Source organism: Silene latifolia, unplaced genomic scaffold (genome assembly GCF_048544455.1).
Source record: "Silene latifolia isolate original U9 population unplaced genomic scaffold, ASM4854445v1 scaffold_20.1, whole genome shotgun sequence".
Lineage (NCBI taxonomy): Eukaryota > Viridiplantae > Streptophyta > Magnoliopsida > Caryophyllales > Caryophyllaceae > Silene > Silene latifolia.
In genome coordinates this window covers 6,295,090-6,320,934 of record NW_027413163.1, presented here as the reverse complement: position 1 = coordinate 6,320,934, position 25,845 = coordinate 6,295,090, and the positions used below count along the sequence as shown (strand labels likewise).

At 35.0% G+C, this 25,845-nt stretch overlaps 1 protein-coding gene across 1 annotated transcript in view; it reads left to right on the top strand.

The window, feature by feature from the left end:
- Nucleotides 1-476: 476 nt before the first annotated feature.
- Nucleotides 477-25,845, top strand: part of LOC141638237 (ent-kaurenoic acid oxidase-like) — a 216,433-nt gene continuing 191,064 nt past the window's right edge. Inside the window, exons 1-3 of the mRNA XM_074447649.1 lie at nt 477-731; nt 9,730-9,813; nt 12,482-12,560. Of these exons, the coding sequence (XP_074303750.1) occupies nt 555-731; nt 9,730-9,813; nt 12,482-12,560 (340 nt within the window). The 5' untranslated portion in view covers nt 477-554. The remainder of the gene's footprint in view (nt 732-9,729; nt 9,814-12,481; nt 12,561-25,845) is intronic.

The window sequence follows — 25,845 nt, the reverse complement described above, 5'->3', positions numbered from 1 at the left end:
TCCAGGTGTTTCTTATCGTCTTTACTTGATTAAAATCGCTTATTGTATATGACTTAACAAAAAATCTAGTTAGATTGTGAGTTTCTTTACGAAGTTATTAAGCAAACTTACAAAGTTATTGAATTTCTTATAGGTTATATTAACAATTGGTGGTTCGGTTATTTTTCCTTCATAATGTTTATCGCTATCTCATACATTTCTACTTTCCCCTAAAATTTTAGTATAGTTTCTTTTGAAATTTTAGTATAATTTATTATCAGAGTAGAATAATCTCACAAAAAAATTTATCTATTGTCACTTTATCTCATTAATTTGCTTACATTGAATTTTAATAGAATAATTAAACAAGTAATTGAGACGTACGTATAAAGAAATTATTCCGGGAACAAATTAGATAAATACTCTTTCCTCTTGATGCTTTCTCATTTATTATCGCATAAAACTGATATAATATATGCTTTTTCAAATAGTGTCGAAAGAAGCTTACCAAGAAACTAAAGTTGCAATTGAAGAAGAAAAAAAACGAGGGTAATAAAATAGGTGAAACAAGTGATATGATGGATAGATTGATGCAAGCCAAGGATAAAGAAGGGAAACATTATTTAAGCGAGGAGGAGGTGATAGATAATGTTTTGAGCAGTATTGCGATAGGCCATATTGGCATTGCATTTCCCGTTACTTGGTCTATGTACTTTCTAGCCAAGAATCCTCATGTCCTTCAAAAACTTCGGGTAATTTACTCTGTTTTCTTTAGCTATCACTCTCAATAATCTTTAAGTGATTGTTTCTATCGATATATCCTCTTTAAATTTGTAGTGCAATTTTCTTAATTATATATGTCGGGTATTGTATATTGTATTAATTTTTTTTTTTTGGTGCTATTGTATATTGTATTATAAAGAACAGAAATACTATTGTTAAACTTTGACCCGAGCTTATTTCAATTTGGTGGATTCTCCCACGGAGTAGCGTAAGAGGGTGAAAATTCTTGTCAATAATATATTTAACATAATTATCACACAATGAAAGATCCCAAGGAGGGACTTGAGGGAGGGACTCTAAAAAGAAGTAAATTATGGTACAGTAACAAATTTACCCTTAACGTTTGCTCTTATATGTAATTAGACCCTATAGCTTTTAATATGAGCAAATTAAATCCATGATTAATGTGCAATTAATCTAATTATTTTTTTTTCATTTCCAATTCAATTTTACTTTTTTCTTAATTGAATAAGGAGTATAATGTAAAAATAATAGGATATACTTCACCTACGATTTTTTTTATATACAGTGGTATACTTTTATGCGAAAAATTTTTATGAGTAATTTTTTTCAATTATATACACTTAAAGAAGAGAAAAAAAAGCATTATCATAAAAAGTTTATTTTTTTTACTTTTTATATTATTTTTATAGAAAATAAAACTAGTTGAGAAAAAGTGACAAATATTTTTGTTTGATTTCACTCTATTGCACATCAATCAAAACGTAAGGGAATAATTTGAACCAATAATATTGAAAATTGCTAAATCTTTTATTTGGTGTTATTATAAGAAAATGCTCTAATGCATACTTGCTTCGTATAAAGTAATACTACAAATCGTATAAAGTAATACTACAAACTGTTATTATAACTAGTTTCGTTATAAAAATATTCATTTAAAAAATTGAGAAAATTTATACAAGAAATCATTAGCTTCGAGTTTCATTTACATTAAAAACACATTTGATGACAATATTCATTAAAAATACACATATCATGACAATACATATTTAAATATTATGATAAAACAACATAACCAAACAAAGAGGCATGACTATTAAAAGCCTCCTCATTGCTATGACATCTCACGAGGACTAAATACTTAATTTTCCATACAAGAGAAGAAGGAGGTAAAGCAGCATTCTGGAAGATACGCTTCTTCCTCTCATTCTATAGCAGACAGACGGAGCAAAACAAAGCACACCTTCGTTGTTTTTTCAGTCAACTCCTCCCCTTATTATGCGTCTTGAACCATAATTTAATGGCTTTGAACTTAGTGTTACAAGTAACTCAAAGCAATGCTGCAATATCAAACCAAACCTCAGATGAGTATGCACACTCAAAGAATAAATGGTTAACAGATTTTGCATGTGTCTCACACAAGGCACATCTGTTAGCCATTGCAAGCCCCCTATTGCAAAGCTTATCCACGGTGGGAAGTCTTCGATGAATAGCAAGGTGTCCAATTACCCCATGTTCAGGATGGTTAAGAGAGTTCCCTAAAGGCATGTACATAGAGAACATAGGTCCCTTTGGCAGCAGCACCTCATATATCTGTTGTTTAAAGTTTTGCTGAAGCAGTAAAGAAGTAGCACTCACTTTTCCACCAATGGCCTGGATCAGGCAGTCCCTTGAGCGAATTATATTATACCAGAACCAGGAGTGGGCAGCAGTAGCATTGAAATCCCAAAATTCACTCCTTTAGGACGTAAGCATTTACCCATTTCACCCAAAAGTTAGAAGCATTAGTGATAATTTTCTTGATCCATATCATCCAGCTAAGTATCTCCTTGATACCAACTCCTCCTCCTCCCTATGAAGGCAGAAACTATTCCAATTTTTAAAGACTAGTCTTCGATCCCCTTCTTTAATACCCCATATGATACGTTTGACTATTCCCTTAGGCAAAAGTACACTAGCACCCAAAAACGTTGTGCAATCCAAAGATCACTGAGTTAATGAGGAATTTTATCTACATAGGTTAATTGATGATTAGCTCAGAAAGAGATGGAATCTCCGATCTTATCCAGTATAGGAGTGAACATTCTTAAGTAAGTCTGGAGCTAAACAGTGGGATACCGAGGTATCTTACAGGTAGCTCTCCCTCAGTATATCCAGTGGTAGACAAAATCAGAGCTTTAACTAGAGGCAGAGGCTCTACCAAAATACAAATTAGACTTCATTGGATTAACTAGTAACCCTGATAATGCAGCAAACTGATGAAGGCATTTATTCACAACAAAAATAGAGGGGAGATCTCCTCTAGTGAAGGCTAATAGGTCATCAGTAAAGACTAAGTGTGTAAGTTGAACCTTTACACACTTAGAATGGTAAAAGAAGCCAGGATAACAGGGCGACTTCCTTAATAGTCTGGATAAGACTTTCCAGAGTACAAACAAATAGGCCGAGAGGGGATCTGCCTATCTCAGACCCCTCTTACTTAGGAAGAACCCTTCAGAAGAGCCATTGATGCTCAAATAAAAATAAGACGATGTTACACAAGCTAAAACCCATTTTGTTAACTTTGGAGGAAAACCAAAAAGTCTTAAGGAGCTTGCACGGAAATCCCAGTTGACAGTATCGAATGCCTTCTTAAAATCAACCTTAAGAACACATCTAGGGGAGAGTAGGCTTCTGTTATACTTAAAAGCAAGCTTATAAGCTAACATGGAATTATCAATTAAATCCCTTCCCTCAATGAATGCTGCCTGCTCCAAACCCAGAATGCCATTCAGTACTGTTTTCATTCTGTTGGCCAGTATTTTACTCACAGTTTTGTAAAATACCGTACAACATGAGATAAGCCTAAACTCAGTGACAGTAACAGGGGCAGTAACTTTAGGAATCAGAGCAATTATAGTAGAGTTAGCTGCTCTTGGCATGGACCCTTTCAAGAAAAACTCCTTTACAGCTTCCCTAAAATCTTTACCAGTTATACTCCAACTGTCCTTGAAAAAACCTGAAGAGTACCCATTAACACCAGAGCTTTTGTTTGTATCAATAGAAGACAAAGTAGCTTCAACCTCTTAATCAGTGATCATAACATCCAATTGAGAAACTTCAGATAAAGTATTCATAAAGAAAAGGTTTGCTGGAATCTCATTAACTTCCTCTGTAGTGCCCAATAGTTACTTATACAAACTCAAGAAAGCCTGGGAGACCTCTTTATGCTCTAAACATTGGTTGCCCTGAGCATCCTTTATTGCTCTTATTGTATTCCTACTTCTTCTTGCTGTTATATTAACATACTTCTTCTTGATGTTATACTAGCGTAGAAGTATTTAGTGTTAGCATCATCGAGTTGCAAGTGTTGAATCTTATCTCTTTGGGAAAGTACTCTCATTTCAGCAGACTTTAGCTTAAGATAAGAGTCCAACAAAGCTTTTTCCTGAGCAATAAGAGGCTGGCTAAGAGGAGCAAATTAAAGATTGAAGTTGGACTGACAATCTTGAAGATGAGCTTTAACCTCAGCCAATCTCTTAGCAAGCCCAGAGAACTCAGTATTATGCAGTGCCCTAAACTGACCATGAAAACTTCTCAACTTAGTAAAAAGGGAAAATAATTTGCCACCATAAGAATCTATATTCTAATTTTGGTAGACAAGAGAAATGATATCTCCAGAGAGAGCCCAACAGTTCAAGTATTTGAAAGGCCTCTGAAGTCTCATCTCTGAAGGTACAATGATAACAATAGGAGCATGGTCTGAAATGCCTGCTGGTAAGACATCCACTGTGGAGGAGGGTATCTTCAAATACCATTGAGAGTTTGCCAACAGCCTATCAAGCTTGGCCCATTTAGGAGTAAGGGCTTGCTTGTTATGCCATGTATAAAGACCTCATGTGTAGTGATGATCATTCAAACCACAGTATTGTAAGCATTCCCTAAACTCCTTCTTTTCCCTATCATGAAGAACACAACCAACTCTCTCATCAGTATTTAAGGAAATATTGAAATCCCCAAGACACAACCAAGGAACCTGTTGCCCCATAGAGAAATGTCTTAATTTGTTCCATAACAACCCTTTCAATAGCTTTATTAAAAGCATATATAAAAGTAATAAGAACCTTCCTTTGTATAAGAAGATGGAGAAGAGAGCAATGAATAAACTGTGCCCCCTATCCAAGACTGTCACTTGAACTGTATTGGAATTCCATAAAACCCAGAATCAAATCAAATCAGGTACCTTATTTGGTCAAAATGGCTTATTTGACCAAAATTCCAGGTACCTTATTTTTTTAATAAGCGTTTGACAACTAGCCTGAAACAAAATGCAACCTAGAGTAGCATTTGAGAAATAAGGTACCTGATTTGATTTGATTTTCCTTTTTTACCTCTTAAATCTATACTATTAAATAATTTTTTTTGGTAGAATGTAAGAATTCTATTAATAATAATGAGCTATTACAATCTAGTTTATCAACCAAACAACAATTTAATAGAGTGCAAATTGCACCTCTACACAACAATTTCTGAATTTACAATACTCAACTACTAATGGAATTCCAAATCAACTTCTTCCTAGTCTTGTTCTTACTACCAATACGGCCCTGAACCTCATGTATAACACGAGTTCCAATAATCTCAGGTCGCCATACCATCTGCTGGAACCTGCAGTGATTACGAGCCCACCAGATATGATATACTAGTGCCATCACTACCAGGGAAGTGAAAGTCCTCATATTCTTGGTTTGAGCCTGCCACCAACTCAGAACATGCAAGTCAGGGATATCTAAATTACTCCATTCTTGTACCAACTTCAGACATTTCCTATTATAAGTACAGAGGAAGCTAAGAACAAGTGTTCATGGTTTTCATCCTCCTCACCACACAAAGCACAAACTGTATCACTGCACTGAAACAATCTATGAAGCCTATCCATGGTTAGGAGACGATCATGTACAAATAACAGCTAATAAACTGATGTTTAGGGATACCATCAGTAATCCATACTTGACTATACCAGGTCACAGTAGTTGCCTCACTGCCAAGCCACTTATATCCACTAGAGATCGAATAGTATAGGTTGCATCTTTTTCTAACCAGTCATGCTGTACATAACCAGGTAGAAGGGTATCCTTAACTCTACAAATTCTTTTCCAAGCCCTGCTGCTACCTTGAGATGGTTTATAGTCAGACCAGGGCACACTTTTTAAGTAGGTACAATGCACCCACTTAACCCAAAGGTGGTCTTTCTTATCCATCAGCCACCAAACATACTTTCCCACTGCAGCCACATTCCACCTTCTGATATGACACACACCCAAACCCCCTTGTTCTTTTGGCAGACATATTTGCTTCCAGGACACAAGAGCATTAGAATGTGAGTTAGCCTCTCCTTTCCGTAAAAATTTTCTACAAGTACTCTCTATCTTAGCCATAACACTGGACGGAATTATGTAGATCCTTGCCCAGTAACTATGGAGAGTACCAAGGACACTTTTAATCAAAACTAACCTTCCTGCATAAGATAGTTTTTTTTGCCCCCAAAGCTCTAATTCTATCCACAATCCTTTCCACCAGAATGTTACAATCAAGAGCAGATAACTTCTTAGCAGAAATAGGCACCCCAAGATATTTAAAAGGGAGTTTACCTATCTTTAAACCAGTAAATTTAGCAAATTTCTCCAACAGTCCACTCTCCAGCCCATTGCCATACACATTAGACTTCAATTTGTTCATATGTAATCCTGAAGCAGCAGTAAAAGTGGATATAGCTCTCATCACAGAGATCATAGAATCCCAATCCCCTCTACAAAAGACTAAAAGATCATCAGCAAAGCAAAGATGGGTAAGATTCAGTTTCCTGTAGAGTGGATGATGTTTAAAGCCTTCCAATTCAGTCAGTCTATTCAAAATCCTTGACAAGTATTCCAAGCAAATAGTGAATAATAGAGGAGACAGAGGGTCGCCCTGTCTTAGACCTCTTTTACCTTGAAAAAATCCAAATAACTCTCCATTAAGTGAAAGGGAAAATTGAGGAGTAGTGATACACTCCATCAGGAGGTTAGTAAAATGACTTGGAAATTGCATAGCTATAAGCATATCTTTCAGAAATGACCATTCTATAGAGTCATAGGCTTTTTGCAGGTCTAATTTCATGAGCACTCTAGGAGAACATATCTTCCTATTATAGAGCTTGGTAAGATATTGGCAAATAAGAATATTCTCCACAATATCTCTATCCTTAATAAAGGCACTCTGGTTGGAACTTATGATGTCGGGAAGAATAAGGCTCAATCTGTTGCACAATACCTTTGCTATGCATTTATAAAGCGTATTGCAACAAGCAATTGGTCTAAACTGGCTCATATTCGTAGGAAAATCAGTCTTAGGAATAAGGGTAAGAGTGGTGCTATTCAGTTGCTTCAATAATTTTCCAGACTGAAAAAAATTTTGGACTGCCTTGATAACATCATTCCCAGTCACTGCCCAAGTATCTTTAAAAAATTGTGAACTAAATCCATCAGGTCCAGGAGATTTAGTGCTTGGAATGTAAAAGATAGCCATTTTTATCTCCTCTCCAGTGACTGGCTTATCTAAAATAGCAATATGGTCAGCAGTGAGCACATTCCCTTTTCTTACAGTAGGAATATGCACACTCTTCACACTATTGCTAGTCCCCAGTAGCTTCTTATAATAATTTTCAAAAGCCTCATTGATGTCCTGAACCTGTGTCAGAACCTTACCATTAGAATCCTCAATTTGCACAACCTTATTAGCAGCTCTTCTCTTTTTAATCACAGAATGAAAGTAAGCTGTGTTATCATCCCCCTCTGCCAACCACTGAGCTTTAGATTTTTGCAGTAGGAAAGATTGCTTAGCCTCCTCTAGCTGCCTATATCCATCAGCAGCTTGCCTTTCTGCTTCAATGAGAGATGCATCCTGAGGTTGAAGTCTTAATTCAGCTTGAATAGAGTGTAGAGACATAAGCATAATGTGAGAATTTTTCTCAATATCATGAAAATTATCCCTATTTAACTTCTTCAAGTCACCCTTCATTGCTTTCAATCTCTTCACCACAGTATACATAGGAGTACCATAAATGCCAGCATTCCAGTGCTTTGTCACAATATTCATAAACTCAGGAGCCTTTGCCCACATATTAAAATATCTGAATGGAATATTCCTCTTCCTATTGTCCTCAGCAAGTTGTACAATACAAGGACAATGATCATACAAACCTTCTGGAAGAAAGTTTGCAAAAGATTCAGGGAACATATTGATCCAATCATCATTAATCATGACTCTGTCTATTCTGCTGTAAACCCTTTGAGAAGCCTCTTGCTTATTCGTCCAAGTGAAAAAAGATCCCACTGCTTTAAGATCCTCCATACCACAGTAATGCACACAATCCTGAAAGGGTGTTATCTCAGCAGAAGTAATCTGAGACCCAACTCTCTCATTAGGAAATAGTACATTATTGAAATCTCCTCCAATAAGCCAAGCTCCAGTAGTCTGCTTCTGATAAGTTTTCAAACTATTCCAGAGACTCCTCCTATCAGCAGCCTTATTAAATCCATAAACAAAAGTAATCCAAAATTCTCTATTTCTTACTCTATCAGTTAACCTAGCATGAATAGTTCGTGCAGATACATGCTGGATATCCACTTGATAGGCCTGAGGATTCCATAACATCCAAATTCTCCCTCCTTTGTGACTTTGATGATTAGTGCAAATAGCCCAATTATTACAAATATTATTGCTAACTTTCAACCAATTATTGCTTTTAACCCTAGTTTCTATTAGACCAAACACATCTACTTTATTCATATGCAGGAAACGTCTAATATCCATCTGCTTATTCACTTTATTAAGGCCTCTAATATTCCAGAATCCAACACTAACCATTACTACTAGTTTGACCTGTATCCATTCCCACCTCCTTATTTCCAACTACACCTTTTTTCAACTACTATTAAATAATTATCATATTCGTTTACGTCATTTCACTAAAATTAGTTACATTTTCATTTAGTTTGCCAAACATTTTTTTTATATAATCAGTTAACTTTTTTGTTAATTTAGCAAACATTTTTTTATATAATCAGCTACCTTATCAGCTCCTAATTTTCAGCTACCTTATTAGCTACCTTTTCAGGTTCCAGTTGGTTTTTCAATTTTCAGCTACCTTTTCAGTTAGTTTTACCAAACAGAGCCTAAGTCAATAAATTTGGATTTAGTATATTTCAAACATAAATTAGTTGTGATTATTTTTTGATGTTATTTGCTTTTTCTAGTGCAATGTTCTAGTTTAACTTTTTAAAATTTGACAGTAAATATATTAAAAGAATATAAAATATTTTGGCACTATTAACATTTATTATAAAAAAACCATTTATAAAATTATATTTTGGACTAACTATATGGTGGGTGGGGATTATTTTTAAATTAATTATATATATGATGGGAATTTTTTTTCTCTCTAAGCATCATATATGCAAATCTCCCTTGAAATTTAGGCTTTGTGTATACCAATTCTACATGAACATTAGGATAAGACTTCTTTTAGATTAACGATATAGAGGAAATTCTTTTATTTGTTAACATTATCCATGAAAATCATCCTTTAATAAGTCTCTTTATGAATTTTCTTAAAGAGAGCTCGGTTTCGCCAGAAGAAGACAAGCCCATTGTCTCATGCGTTTGGCCCCACAATCCCGCTCCCCTTCTAGGCCGTGTCAGGATCACCCCTCAGCTCGGTCCATCCGAGCCGGTAAAAAAAAGTAAAAAAAAGTCAAGTTGAGTTGATTTGGGCCGGGCTCGGCCCAGACATGAGGGAACTCGCCCCCTCTTCACATGGGCGGATCCAGGCCAAGATGGAGAGGTTAGGCCCGCAGCTGCCTGACCCGATACCAAAGTCTACACGTAGCTAATAATTTTTTTTTTCTTTTTGAGAAAAAAATGTAATTAATGATTTGTTAATAAGCCAAGTAAATTTTGGTGCCATATTTGTTTGTGGGAGTGTAGGAAGAGAATATGGAAATGGCAAAGGAGAAGAATGTTGTTGACGTGACCTATGAAGATTTCTTGAGGCTGAAATACACAAACAAGGTGTGGAATATGTGCATATCCCTAAAATTACACAATTAATCGCCCTCGCGCTATAATTTTATAACTTGTTGGAACAATATCTACGGTTTTTTTTATTTAACTACTTATTATTCTATGTTTTTGACAATATAATGGTTGACGCATGATTTTTGTGGGGGCGGAGGGACATTTTTTTTTTTTTTTTTTTACTATGATCCTAACCTTGATATACTTTCTTTCAAAATACCGTGTTTAATTTTTAAACAATTTAGATTTTACCAAACAAGAGAATATGTTACTAGGTGTTAGATCAGTGTATAAAAATTTGAAAATTTCAATAATAATATAAGTAAGTTATTGGCTAATATTTAAGACAATTAGTTTTCGGGAAAAAAAAGAAAAAAAAAAAGACAATTATTCTTGTGTGATGTGTGTGTATTTATGATATAAATTAAAAGTTACTTACACATAAATACTAGGTATATTGATAAATAACTAAACTACCACCTTACGCTATTGAATTTTACTCTCCGTAGGGGGATTGAACCCGGGTAGTTTCGCCCAAGGACCTACTCACAAACCATTAAACCGGCATAGCATTAATGTTATCGTTAGTTTCAAATTTTTCTTATTCAGAATCTTGGGGTAGGTACTTGCTCTCAAGCCCCCCTAAATCCTCCCCTGAGTATATACCCAAACCGCTTAGTTATTGCTAGTGTCGCACGCACACTTTTTTTTTTCTTAGGGGCATAGTTTTCATGACTTTGATATTGTCTTCTTAACGAGACCATATTTTTTTTTTACTAATTTATGTATCGACGACAAATTAAGTATATTTTGATTATATATCGCAAAGCCTTTAACTAAAATAAAAATAAACTTATTTATATAAAAAAAATCAAGATTAAATATGTAAACCTCCCGGTTATACTATGTAGGCCCGTTCTTTCCGGCTGAAACTAGTATAACCGGGTGGTTTACATATTTAATCTTGATTTTTTTATATAAATAAGTTTATTTTTATCTTAAGGGTTATGATAAATACAACCCAGTGGGTTGTATTTAAGCAACTAAAAGAGGAAATAAATAGTTAATATTTGCATTAATTGTATTGATTTATGTGTAATTTACTCTCTTATTTCTAAATTAATGTCAAATATAAAAGGGTATTAAATGTTTAAATACAACTCAATGGGTACTTTGGCAACTAAAATGACACTTCAAGGTACACAATAATCTAATTTGACACCCGCAATTGTGGAATCTAGTTTTTAAACCGTGGGTGAAATTTTCAAGTGTTTTAGAATTAAGTCGCACTAAAAGCAATTCTTCATGGGTTACTTATAGCTTGAAGCTATCATGTATACTCACGGGTTACTGGCTAGGTAGCATGGACACTCCTTCTAAGTAGTCATCCCGTGTTCGATACTGTGTTGAACACCGACACTTGTCGAACACATGCCTAAACGTGTTATAGTTTAGACGATAAATGAGATATTATAAAAGATTGATTAGAAGATGAGTTTGGGTAGAAAATGAGAATTAGTTATAATCAAGTCAAATTTTACCTTCACTTATCTAAATTTAATCTCAAATACATTACAAAAATTAAATCATACGTTATTTATAATTATAAAATATAAAATATATACTCCCTCCAATTTTCTAATATCTTCCCCTTTCTTTTAGGCACAAAAAATAAGAAAGGGGAAGAAAGAAGGAATAAATATTGGTAAATGTTGTAAATTGTAAAGTTTATAGGAGAGAGAAAATAATAATGAAGAATAATGAATAAAAGAATAAATAAAGTAGTGGTGTGGTTGATTTTTTAGGAGAGAGAAAATAAAATAAAAAAAAGGAATGAAACTTACCAAAAAAGGAAAGAGGGAAGATAATCAAACTTGTGTTAAAAAGGAAAGATGTAAGATAATGGGAAATTGGAGGGAGTATTTTATTAAATTTAAATAATGTGTCCCGTGTTTTAAATTTTATGAGATGCCGTATCACATATCCGTGTCCGTTTTGATGCTACATAGGTTGGTGGCGCGCACCAAAAAGTTAGGAATTCCGTCGTCATAAAAAAAATCTAATTCAACACACTACCTTTGAATTTGAAGTATTAAATAAGATACTATGTTTAAATATATAAACTACAGAAAAAGGAACAAAATTTATTTACAAGGCTTTAACTTGTACTTTATTCCAATAAAAGAGTAACATGTAGATTGTAGACCGTTAAAGACAATTGTTTTTTAGGAAAAATGAAAGGGCGCCACCGGATGACACCCAATTTGGGCGCCACCCTCTCACATGGGGTGAGTGGGGACCCCTTCAATAAAGAATTGTTGTGAAAGGGTGACACCCAATTTGGGCGTCACCCGATGACGCCCTATCACTATTTTTTTTTTTTGCTGTTGTTTTATTAGTAGTAGAAATTTTTATTCTGGATTTTGGGGGTAGGCACCTGCCTTCGAGCCCCCTAAATCCTGCCCTGGTTATTCCCTTCAATATATCTACTCCAGTTCAAGTCAACCTTATTTTATTTGTACTGATTACTAATTCTAATTCAAGAAATTAAAATAATTACTTGTCACATTACGAAACAAAGGTTTGAATTAGTGAACCATAATTTAACCGTATATATTAAGTTTGATTGTATTATATGCAATAATATTGCAACATTTTGCAGGTTGTGGAAGAAACAAATAGAATAGCTAGCCTTTCTGGCTTTCTTTTCAAGCAAGCAACCGAAGACATAAAATTTGAAGGTATTGTCATAATTTTATAAACTTTAAATGTGGAATTTGGATGTGTTGTAACATCATCAAATAAACAATTTCCTTCAAGAATATTCTTGTGGGATAAGAAAATACTAATAAAGGTTCGGTCCGTCTCATTATAGACGACGACTATCCGTCTATTGTTATAGACGGATAGTGACTCTCACACAAAATTAAAGTGGGAGGGTAAGTGATGGTATCCATTTCCCACCCACTTGCACTATTCACATTTATTTGTAAAAGGGACACTATCCGTTTATAGATATAGACGGATATTGTCCGTCTATAATGAGAATTTGTGATAAAGGTTAGCATACAATGCCAAGCAAAGATGCTGAAAAATAAAGATGAAGTTTCTATTAAATGTCTTGTAAAATGACCAAGCTCTTGAGTTTTTGAGTCTCTTTTATTCTCTTGTGTCTCTAGTATATAATAAAAAAACTAAACTCTAATTCATATAAACAATTATTATGGATACAAACAAAATGAAACTGATAAAACTGTAAATAAGTAACGACCATGAGAAAACATGCATACATGGGGTCTCCGTGCATAGTCTATAACAGTGTAACACCCTCATTTATTATTCATGAACCTTAACCACACCTTCCAGATAACTGCGCGTGGTATCATAATGGCGAGCCTTGACAGTGTCAAAATCAAACAATCATATTAATAACTTTACTAAATTGATACATAAAATCCAAATACAACATTCTCAAATGAATTTACAAACTAAGGAAGCCTAATTGAAAATATAAATACATAATCTAGTTAAGTCCATCTAATGTGTAGCCAACTATTAAATAAAGATCATCTCGCGGCATGCCAAAACTCTTATAAGCAGCCGTATCCAAGCCATTCATCATATAGACTAATACAAATTACAACCTATATACTACACTGCTCCTCAACCTAATCGGTAAATATCAAATGGATCGTCACATGCCAATAATTTAAAAAGAATTTTATAGACACATACAAACAAAACACACAACCATCAACAATAGTTGGGTAAAGGTAAAATCAATACTAACAAGTACAATAAATCAATAAGCCTAAATGACAAACGACTCCCTGAATACTCCTGAGGTAAGAGAATCTCGAATGAATCCGCAAGATGAACGAAGCATGGTAAGAGAAAAATCTTTCAAAGTTACAATCTTTCTTCCTATTTTCTTTAAGGGTGTGTTTGGATAGCAAAAAAGAATGGAAAGGGAGAAAAGGGGGAAGGAGGAAAAGGAGAGGGAGGGAAGGAGAGAGGAGGTAGAATGGAGGATGTAATTTTCCCTCTAAATTTTACCTTTGTTGGAGAGAATAATTTAGCTGGAGGAACCTCCTCTCCAAACCCTCCACCTTCATTTCCCTAACCAAAAAATGAATTTCTCATTCTTTCAAATCTCTGCTCACCTTTTTCTCCAATTCCTTCAAATAACACACCCTAATTTCAATGTGGAGAGATGATAATTTCAAATTACGGGAGTTAATAAGGATTTAATGGTATGATTATATAAGGCAAGAATCACGTTTTAATAACCAACCACCTACACTAAACATCATGACAACCACGAATGAAGCAAAAACAGATTAAGGAGTCGTTTGATTCACTGCTTAAGAATGGAATTGAATGAGAAACCATTGAAGTATAGGGTTCCAATTCCATACCTTTTAAAAATTGTTTGGCTCATTGGAAAAATAAACATAAAGTAACGGAGTTTGAATCCATGGGGAGGATCGGAGGTGGGTATGAGATTCCAAGGGGTTGGAATGGAATTAGAATTCATTAGGTATCTAACTCCATTCCAAAATGCTCCAACCAAACATTGGAATGGATCAAACCCATTCCGTCCAATCCATTACAATAATGTCAACCAAACATCTCCTTACGCGAACTTTTCAGCCAACAACACGCAATCAACCGTCAAGTTCGTCGCCGATGCCTTTAAACCGGCCTACACAATCTTGTCACCTGACGCCAATCGTACCACCTCCAAACCAATAGACACCAAACCACACCAACACTTAGCTATCTATATAATCGAAGTTCCAACTTTTCGCCTGGCTTAACTTATAATATACTATCAACCGTATTAAGGACCGTCTCACGACTCGATCTTAAAGTCTTTCTAAATATTTGAATACAAAGTAAATAACAATAATATATGGAGTATCATTTTTGCCCAGGTCAACTTCCTAACTCATTAACATTTTAATCAATCAACTCATATTATTCTTTTTTTTATACACGAGAAATTACGGGTATTACAGGCTCCCCCTTTAAAACAAACTTCGTCCTCAAAGTTTCAACTAACACCCTCACAAAACAAGCTCCATTTGCCTCACAACCAACACTTACAACACACTTGTCCAACCGCATTCATGTACCGAATCCAAGTAATTCAAATTTAACCAACTAAATTCAAATTTAACAAATTTATGAACAAAATAACGGTGTGCGACATTCTACTTCCTTAAGAAAATGGTTACGTCTCCATAATCTCGGATACTATTCAAATCACTTGTTAGGGTGAAAACTCATGTTTCACATCGATAGTGTAAAGATGAAAGATTATCTTTATAAAGTGCCACAAAATATAATAGTACGAGGTTTTTTGGGAAGGAGTCCAAGAGTAAATCCATGAGGGCTTCACCCAAAGTAGACAATATCGTACTATTATGGGTAGTGGATACCAACGCAGTAGAGGCCCAACACGAGATATTCACGCTTCCCCACAACAGGTGGTATCAGAGCCCAAGGTTAAAGTTAGTCCTAGCCCCTTCAATAACGTACAAATGGTGGAGTTTGAAGAGCGGAACAGATAGCATTCGCGAGTCATGGACGCGTAGGCTCGATCTGCAGCTGACGTACTCTTTGTAAATCTTAAGTCCAGAGGTGGTATGTTGGTGAAGCTTCGGGTGAAGACTTGAAGGCATCGTACACTATAAGGCATGAAACTCCTAGCTCGAGGTGAAGCCTTGAGCAAGCCCGATCCGGGGCTAAATGGATGAAAGACGTCATAGGTCTTATGAGACAAAAAGACCATTTGTGTACTAGAACTGCTAATCAGGTGGGGCCCTTATCAGGTTGGATGTCACAGATTTGATGGGTCCTTTTCCAGGTTGGATGCTAGAGACCGTTGTGTTCTAGGACATCTAAAGTGGCGGACCCGTCCAGGGTATATTGGATGCAGAGGAAGTTCGATATGCATGTGTAGCACAGTTTCAAGAAGGACACATGGACATGTAGAACCAGAAACATGTGAGAGCACTCACTTGACCAGACTGTGACATGTGGTGTTGACATGACTAAGTAGCATGCATGGTGTGTCGACTAGGGGAAGGTTATCAAGACTTGCCGATGTTTTGGGTGCCTAGATATTGGTTGGGGCTGTACGCTATGGGAGTTCTCCATGGAGGTCAAGGTTCGAGTTAAGATGATGGTCCTTGGTTTGATGGGAGGATTGTTAGGGTGCAAACTCATGTCCCACATTGGCAATGTAAAGGTGAAAGATCATCTTTATTAAGTGCCACAAAATATAATAGTACGGGGTCTTTTGGGAAGAGCCCAATGTAACACCCCCGTACACCAAGGTGTCTTACCAAGGACCACCCTAGTGTATGAAGGTGTTACCATCTTGGTTGCCCGAGGTAGTGGATCAAATAAACAATAAAAGAACATTTACTAAATAGTTTAAGACTTTACAACGTGGAACACCGTGGCAAGATACAACATGGATAACTATAAGAACTACTAAGCATGAGTATCGGTGACATCTACTTCGGTAGCGTGGTGACTCGATTCCCTTCCAAGCCCAGAAGCATCAAGACCAGCTGCACTTGCTTAACCAACTGCTCACCATCCCCGAATGGATCATCACAGTTTTGGAAATAGCTGATCATCATCCACCCCCAACTCCCAATCACATAATGTAACTGACTACACACTAAAGTGTGTAGCCCTGCCAGTGGGGGACCGCAGCCGTACCCACCAAATCCCCGCTCATCAACGAGCGATAACCCTGTTCATTAATGTGCACATCCCCTCCTGTGGCGGGTCCCACAGAGGGCGAAACTAGGGCGTGAAGCCACTCCCGCAAGTGACTCCACTCAGCCGAGGACGCGCCTCGCGAACATCACCAACAACCATCACAACACCAACACCAAATCCAATCCACCAACAACAGATAATTATGATATCAATCGTATAACAATTACCACATAATCTCAATTCAATTTGACAGTAAACCAAGTAGGGAAACCCTACCTTATCGTTAATCCATGAAAATGCATCCAACAACTAGCCAGGCAAGACTCCGAGTCGAAACCTACAAATAGTAGCCACATCCTATTACAAGACCACCCCAAGGGCCTACTGAAAGACAACAACGAAACAGCGACATACCTTGAGACGCGGACCGAAGTCGACAACGATGACATCCCTACTTGAATACTCCACGCATAAAACCAATCCCCCTTCTTGGGTTAGTGTCTAGGCCAGATGAGAGTGTATAGAGAGGTGGGTGACGGGTAAGATATATATATATATATATATATATATATATATATATATATATATATATATATATATATATATATATATATATATATATATATATAGGGTTAGATAGATAGGGAACCGTCGAAAATGAAATAAGATTTATGAACTTGCGTTTTATAATACCGCGTCAACAGCGGCGATACTCGGTCGAGTACTTTCATACTCGGCCGAGTAAGCCCTACTCGGTCGAGTGTTACCACTACTCGGCCGAGTAGCCCCTACTAGGCCGATTAAACAGATACATAGGTCCTTTATCCTCTCTCTTATCCCCTCCTACGGTCTTCTCTAGTCAAACGGTCGGTCAAGGGGTCCTTAAATGGGGCGGGTATTACACCCAAGAGTAAATTCGTGAGGGTTTGGCTCAAACCGGATAATATCATACTATTATAAACAGTGAACATTGGCACAATTGAGACCCAACACGAGATATTCATGCTTCTGCCCAACATCACTAAACTCCTCTAATAATTCTTTGCCTTATCAGCCAAGTACGAATACAAAAGTGTTTTGCATTCCCTAACATGATCAACATCAATCCCAATAATACGCCCCACTCTCTTGTTAGAAGCTCGCCATTAAGATACAAAACACTTGACACGTCAAATACTTGGTCACGTATAGATCAAGTTTCAGAAATAATCAAAACAAAGATTCCTTTTTTACTAAAAAAATTGTGAATACATTAATGTAACATCTCTTCGCTAAAACTATACACTCATAATATATCATACTCGTTAATGATGTTTTGAATTCTTTTTACTGATATTAGTCCATGGACAAGGGGTGGAAAAGCTGGCGGGGATCACGAAACAACACTTTTTATGTCTATGTCAATCAATCACGAAGCATTCTTAATACTAATGATATATAATGGTCATTTCATGTAATACTCCACTGAATCGAAAACGTTATTTGGGTGAGGTACCCTCTTGAAGAGGTCTGTTAATAGGCTTAAAATCTGACTATTTCTTAAAGGGATTGAAAGTACTACTCATATCAACAAAGTGCACTTTCTTTTCTGGTTATTCATGCAAAAGAACCCCACACTTAAGCGTGCTTGGCCGAGAGTAGTCTTAGGATGGGTGAACTCCTGTGAAGGTTCCCGGGATGCGCATGAGTGAGGACAAAATGTGCTAGAAAGGACCCGTGTTGATCTTTGGGCCATGTACACAGTCTGGCGGGCTACCGTGAGTGACCGCTCCCGACTCTAAGTTTGGGTCGGGGTGTTACACTTAGGACCTCAAATCAACTTCGACAAGACGATACTAAATGACACAATTAACATGAGTAAACTACTAGATACGTGCCTTAAAAATACCTATTATCCACGATGTTGTAGATATTCTACGGTGTATCCTGGAATTTTTCGATTTTCTTTGTTGTACCCCTACATTTTTGAAATTCTATGGTATACCCCTGAACTCTATACATTAGTCTATACCATGACCTTATCTATTGTCTTTGCTAACTTAGTTTCTTAAATGACCTATAAAATCGTCTCGTCTATTTACCATTCCAATTACTCGATAGCCTACTCATTTACTTATTAGTTCTCCGAATTACTCATTAACCCACCAAATAGTATACGAAACTAACTAAAAGTTCATAAAATCTCCATTATCATGTCATGAATCATAACACACATTTTTTTAATAGTTGTTGGTGCTTATTAAAAGTGATTTGTGATGTTTCTCATATAGGATGGTGATACAACATTAACAAGTCAGAATAAAAGGGAAAGTACGGTTGTTTGATAATGATAAAGTTAATGGAGAGTTAACGAGGTCATGATGGAGAAATAAGTAAGAAGTTTAGGGGTACAATGTAGAATATAGAAAAAGAAGGGGTACAACATAGAAAAGCGAAAAACTCAAGGTTACACGGTAGAATATCCCTGGGATCTTCTATGGTGTATCCCTGAATTTTTCCAAATTCTAACTTGTGCCCCTCAATTTTTAGAAAACATCTAATATATCCCTAAACTTCCAGATTAGTTTTTAAAATACCCCAATTATCCAAATTTGAGTTTTTTTAATGATTACATATTGTCACAAAAAAAAATGGTACATCGATGAGTTAATAACATTTATATTAACGGGTTTACATATTTTGAAACCGAAATCAACTAAAAGCGCCAAAATATAGTATTTAAAATTGTAAAATTTTAGCATTTAGGGTATTTGTAAGACAACTTCTTGAATTTTGAGGTATTTTTTGTGATTTCGAAAAACCGAGGGTATATCGTAGAATAAGAAAAAACACAGGGTACATCGTAGAAAAATCCAATTTATTATTTTCATTATGTGATACTTTTGAATGATGTAGGTTTTACCTTGTTAATTGTTGTTTGTTTTGCCTTTTATTTACCGACATAAATATGTTTAGCTACTCTTAGGTTTTACATGCATTGGGCAAGATGCCATAGGACTTTGTCATTGTATTTTCGATGTCCATAAATTTTTGTACCTTTGTTTAAATTTTTAAAAAAGAAAGAAAAGGTAAGAAATCCACTTAGGATATATAAAAAATTTCAATAAGGTAAATTGAATGAGATATGAGTGATTTGTCATGTAACAAAAATGATCGTTATATGTAGGCTATTTGATACCAAAAGGGTGGAATGTATTACTGTGGCTGAGGTACCTTCACATTGACCATAAAAACTTTGAGGATCCTATGACTTTCAATCCAGATAGATGGGAAGTATGTTATTCTTACTCCTCAAATATATAGTTAAATCATAGATAATTAAACATTGTTTTTGATATACTTATATTTAGAATTTTTAATTGTATTGTTATAATCATTTATAGTTTCCAAAAGTCTTCAATGTGTTTGTGAAACTATGTTTGCCACAATCATTTATCAATTATTCTATTTAAGATATTTGGGTCATTTGTTTATATTTATGTTTTATAAATCCACGAGTTAACTATTATTCATCATTTTTTGTTAAAAAAAAGTACAGGTAAATATCACAATCTGGCAAAGGGAGTATTTATTGTTTCATTTATATTTTACAATAATTTTTTTGAAAAAAAGGTATTTTATATGATATTTATGTCATCATGGTGATGTAACAATATTTAATCATAAGTTTGATTGTTAAATATCGAGATTATTTGCTTTAAATTTTAGAGTATTATATTGAAAACATGTACTCCCTTCATTTCATTTAATTCTACACATTTGTGGGATATTTATATCGTATATTTTTATTAAACGTATAAAATTAAATGGAAAGGAGTGAGTAATATTTTATAGTATAAATAATATAAATTGTACTTGACAGTCTCGTCCAAAACACGGAACATACCTCCCTTTTGGAGGAGGCACAAGAACTTGTCCCGGAAGTATGCTTGTTCATCTCATTACTACCCTTTTTCTACATCACTTGGTTGTCGGATATAGGTAACACTTTTTGCTCTTTTAATTGTGCTATCATACAGAACTCATTTTCTTTATCTATTCTATAATGTGAAGCTAGTTCTCTGTGATACTTAGATAAATGTCCTGTCCTCAGATCTATCAAACTTATGATATCCAACTAAAAACAAGAGGAACAATAATGAAAGAAAAAGGGGGAAATGATTTAGGTGATTCCACCTTAAATACAAGCCTCACTTATAACATTTCAAAAGCATACATCATTTATTTATCAGCTAGTCTTCTTTAATACCTCAATCTTAATAATGAAACGGGCTAAATATCATTCCATTTTCTATTCCGAATATATAGTGCATTTATTTTATTCTTGGGCATATTTGACGAATCTTAAGCTTTTTTTATTTTATTTTATTTTATTTTTCGACGAATCTTAATCTTAAGATGGATATACATGTCTTAAATGAGAATTTACATTTCTTTAGTTCCTTCAAATACAAACACAAGCATAATTAAAAAAACAAAAGCCTTACTACTTCCTGCGTTATATTTAATTCCTTACGTTTGCTTTATATGCATATGACAATGCACGTTTTTTTTTGTTCATATCTTTAGCTACATGCCTACATGTTACTAAAAAATATAAAAGTTTGATTTTTATAATCCATTCGGTGAGACGATTTAAACAAGATCTCACATGACTATATTTTATGTTATATATTAGAAGTTGTATTGAAAATTCTCCTTATTAATGAATAGTGCTAAAAAAGCAAACGTAAAGAAACAAATGAAATGGAAGAATTACTACTCAAGTACTCATTATAGTTGATTTGTTGACCGAATGCTATAATGCCTCATAATCCTAAAAGCACCATAATAAAGGTTTTTGTCATCATCGAATCTAGAAGACTGAAAAATAACCAGTACAATCATTTTGTATCCTTTAGATTGCGAGTTTGTGACTATGTTAAATACGATATTCTTCAGCGTTTTTTTTTTTTTTTTTTTGGTGAAAGGTTAGAAATTTCATTATAGCACAATACAAGCAATTTACACACTACCATATAAGGTACAATTTCAAGAACTATAAGTTAGTCAATCAATAATTAATTGACTTAACCCAAGTTTCATCACTACTCTTCTTAATACACTTAAGCCAAAAAATAGATCGCATTAGGAGCATGCTACTAATCTGTTTAAGTACTACTTCTGGTTGATCCAACACACCTTCAAGCCTAGCTTTGTTCCTCTGATGCCAAATAGCATAATATAAGGCTTGAATCCACGCAATAACAACATTCTTCTTCACTTTTGCCCAAGGTTTGGATTGAATCCAAGTAATCAGATAGACCGCAGGCAGCTTCACATTCAATTTGCAACTCAAAGGTTTAACCAATTTTTGAGTATACTTGACACCTCGAACAAACAAATGCCTGTGTGATTCAAAGATCAAGACACACAAATGCAAATGTATGTAATCAAAGAACAACTCCAATCTGCAGCAGCTTATCTTTAAGCAATAAGGCTTCTCTAGCAATCAACCAATTAATGAAAGAATGCTTAGAGATGCACCAGAATTCCAAACACCTTATCCCCCGAGCACCACAAAGTGAGGTTGTCTAATCCAAAGAAGAACCACTTGTAATAGTATACCTGCCCGCAGGATTATACGACCCATCGACCAACACCGTGAAGGCACCAACAAATTTATCTCTTACCCTGCACACAACTTTCCAACTCCAAGAGACATCAGTTTTAGGTATATAGCTGGACCAAGGTACCCCTTTCATATAGACATGGTGTACCTAGGGGTGAGCAAAACCGTGTACCCGATACGGTTTTGAGAACCGTATCGGGTATACGGTTTTAAAAAGTGCAAAAATCACTATACGGATCCGATACGGTTTAACCGTATATACGCTTTTCGGGTACCCGGAAAAACCGTGTATACGGAATCCGTATATACGGATACGGTTTGGTGACAAATGCCCAATTAAACATTGTAATTATTCAAGATCTAGTAATTACCTCTAATATGACCACCTCTTACAAAGGGCTGATTTTTGTTTATTGAGCTAAGTTAGTAAAAAAAAGTCGTAAAAAACATTAAAAGAGTGGAGTTGAAAGAGGAACTTTGCATTTTTTAAATTTTTTTATATAAAAACTTCAAACCGTGTCAGAAACCGTATATACGGTTTCGTTTTGCCGACCGGATACGGTACGGTTTTCATAAAACCGTATCGTATATACGGATTTTCGTATCGTATATACGGAAATCCGTATAACTCAAACCGTATACCGTATCGTATCCGTGTTATAAAACCGTATCGTATATTTTTGCTCACCCCTAGGTGTACCCACTTAACCCAGAGACTAGCAGGATGATTGTAAACTCAGTTGGACAGCTTGAAGATTGCAGCAAGATTCCAAGCATAGCTATCCCTTATACCCAAACCACCTTCCTGTTTTGGCACACAAACTTTTGCCCAACTCACAAGGGGGGATCTAAGGTACTCAGTGGATCCATCCCACAAATAATTTCTACACAACGCATCAATTCTTTTTAACACACCTTTAGGAATGACAAAAATGGTAGCCCAAAGAAGAATATAAAGAGGTCAAGACCGAGTTAACTAGAGTAAGCCCGCCAAAGATAAGAAAGCTTTCTAGCAAAGAAACCCCTAATTCTCTCAGTGACTTTCTCAATTAGACCATAGCAATGTTTTATACTCAATTTGCCAGCAGAAATGGGAACTCCCAAGTATTTAAAAGGCAAAACCCCTTCACTGAAACCAGACACTTGCAAGATATCAGACTTGATGGAGGAATGAACACCATTAAAATAAATATTGGACTTCAGGTTGTTCATTTGTAGGCCAGTAGCAGCAAAGAAGGTGGCAAAGGACCCGAGCAAGACCATGATAGAAGGAATATCACCTTTGCTAAACAAAAGGAGATCATCAGCAAACATAAGGTGAGTAAGCTGCATCTGAGCACACAGAGGATGATATTTAAAGGGTAAAATTGAAGTGACATGAGTAAGGATTCTACTCAGGTACTCCATGGAGATGGTAAAGAGCAAGGGAGAAATAGGATCTCCCTACCTTAACCCTTTAGCCCCCTTAAAGTAACCAAAGTTTTCACCATTTAAGACCAAAGAGTAAGATGCAGACCTGACACAAGTCATGATTAACTCAATAGTTTTGCCAGGGAAATTTAAAGCTTTAAGCATCTGCTCCAGAAAAGACCACTGAACTGAGTCATAAGCTTTTTTGAGATCAAGCTTCATCAGGCACCTAGGAGAGATAGACTTCCTGTTGTAAAGTCTAACCATATCTTCACAAATTAAGATATTCTCAACAATGCTTCTCCCCTTAATAAATCCTCCTTGAGCCTTATTAATTAGATCAGGGAGGACAGCAGAAACCCTAGTGCACAAAATCTTAGAAATGGCCTTATATAAGATATTGCAACAAGAGATAGGCCTGAATTGAGTAACATTTTGTGGAATGTCTACCTTAGGAATCAAACTGATAAAGGTATGATTAATCTGCTACAGCATTTTACCAGTGTGAAAGAAATCCAAAATAGCCTGAGTAACATCCTCACCAAGCGTTGTTTGGTTCACTATAGAAAAATAGGAAATACATGTTGATGTAATGTTATTTCACATGATTTATTCCTGTTTCTTATGAAATGGAACATGCTTGGTTGAGTATAATTCATTAAGGAATTTTAGCTTTTCTATGGCTTATGGGAGATAAGTAATCAACCTTTTTCATTATGGAGAAATTAGAATTACAACGTATTTTCATGTTATGTGAATCTGGGCAATCAAACAACCATCTATTGTATTCGCAGTTCACATTTAATTACAATTCATATGCTTTTGGTTGTGGGCAACCAAACAATATCTAATTATTTGTAAGCAACACAGATATCGTCATATATTCTTAGATTTTTCAAATTCATTGATTAAGCATAAACGGTTTTTTTAACACCTTAGAAATTTTTCTGTAAATTATATATATGCAAATAGAATTAATTTTATTTATTACGTCTAAATTTGCAGGTGGGAGTTGGCTAATCCTGACATGCCAATAATATATCTTTCACATCCAGTACCAGCCGATGATGGTGTAGAAATATTAGTTAGCCGGGTTTAAAGCTACTTATAAAGTATTTCATGCATTATAGTATTATTTTATGGTGGTTAAATTTGCAAAAATCAACTAATATATTGAATAATTAAAAGTAGAGAGAAACTTCTGAATTAGTTTACATGGAAATTAATAATTTTTAATATTAAAAAAGAATATAGGGAAATTATTTTGAGATTATGGAAAAATCAATTATCTTATTATCAATACGAGTGCTACTCCTATTCGAACTTGTCAACAAGTTACACTAGTTTTACATTCGTACAAAAATCTACGGGTGACTAGAACATGCACCCTAAACGACGTAAAATCTTCAACTAATAATGTAATAATACAATGCATAATCATATAATATATTAATCCTCTAAGTTACTGTTGACATGACATCATATAATTTCATCAAATATGACATGACATTTTAGGGGTAAATAAGAGTATCTTAAACCAGAAAAATGATATACTGTTAAAATTCTTTCCTAATTTAATGACATTGATTGTGTATATTAATTACGTTGTATGATATCAAACTTTTAATAAATTTAGATTTTATTTAGGGGAAAAAAACGTTATTCTAACAAAAAATAAAAACAATTCTATTCCTAACTAAGATCTCTTTGAAACCATTATACAAAAAAGTCGACGTAAAATAAAATACCTTTTTTTTTCTGGGAATAAATACATGTAATAAAATATTTTTTTTAAAGGAGTTAAAGGTAAGATAAGGGCCCAAACTTTCATTTTTTTTTACGGTTACGGGACTATACTTCAAAAAAATCCAGTTAAGGGACTCATTATACTTTCCGTCAACTTCTCCGTTAACATAATAACTGAGAATCCAAATTATATACAGTCTATCTAAATTAACGACATTAATTATATTCTCGCCAATTCACTTCTCACTCTTATATGATGATCTTTATGAACACCAAGCACCCGAACATGTTTACTGACACGCCTAAAACGTCGCTATTTAAAACGACCAAATTAACAATTTATATACCACAATACGTACTAATCAAGACTAAATATAAGACAAGTAGCAAGTAATGGGATCGGACCCAAGAGAAGGGGGGCTTGCAAATGTGTAATCAAAAGAGCAACTAGAACAATTGTCACAAATTAACAACAAACATGTGAATAAAAAGGGGGGTTTGGTTTGGTTTGGTTTTCA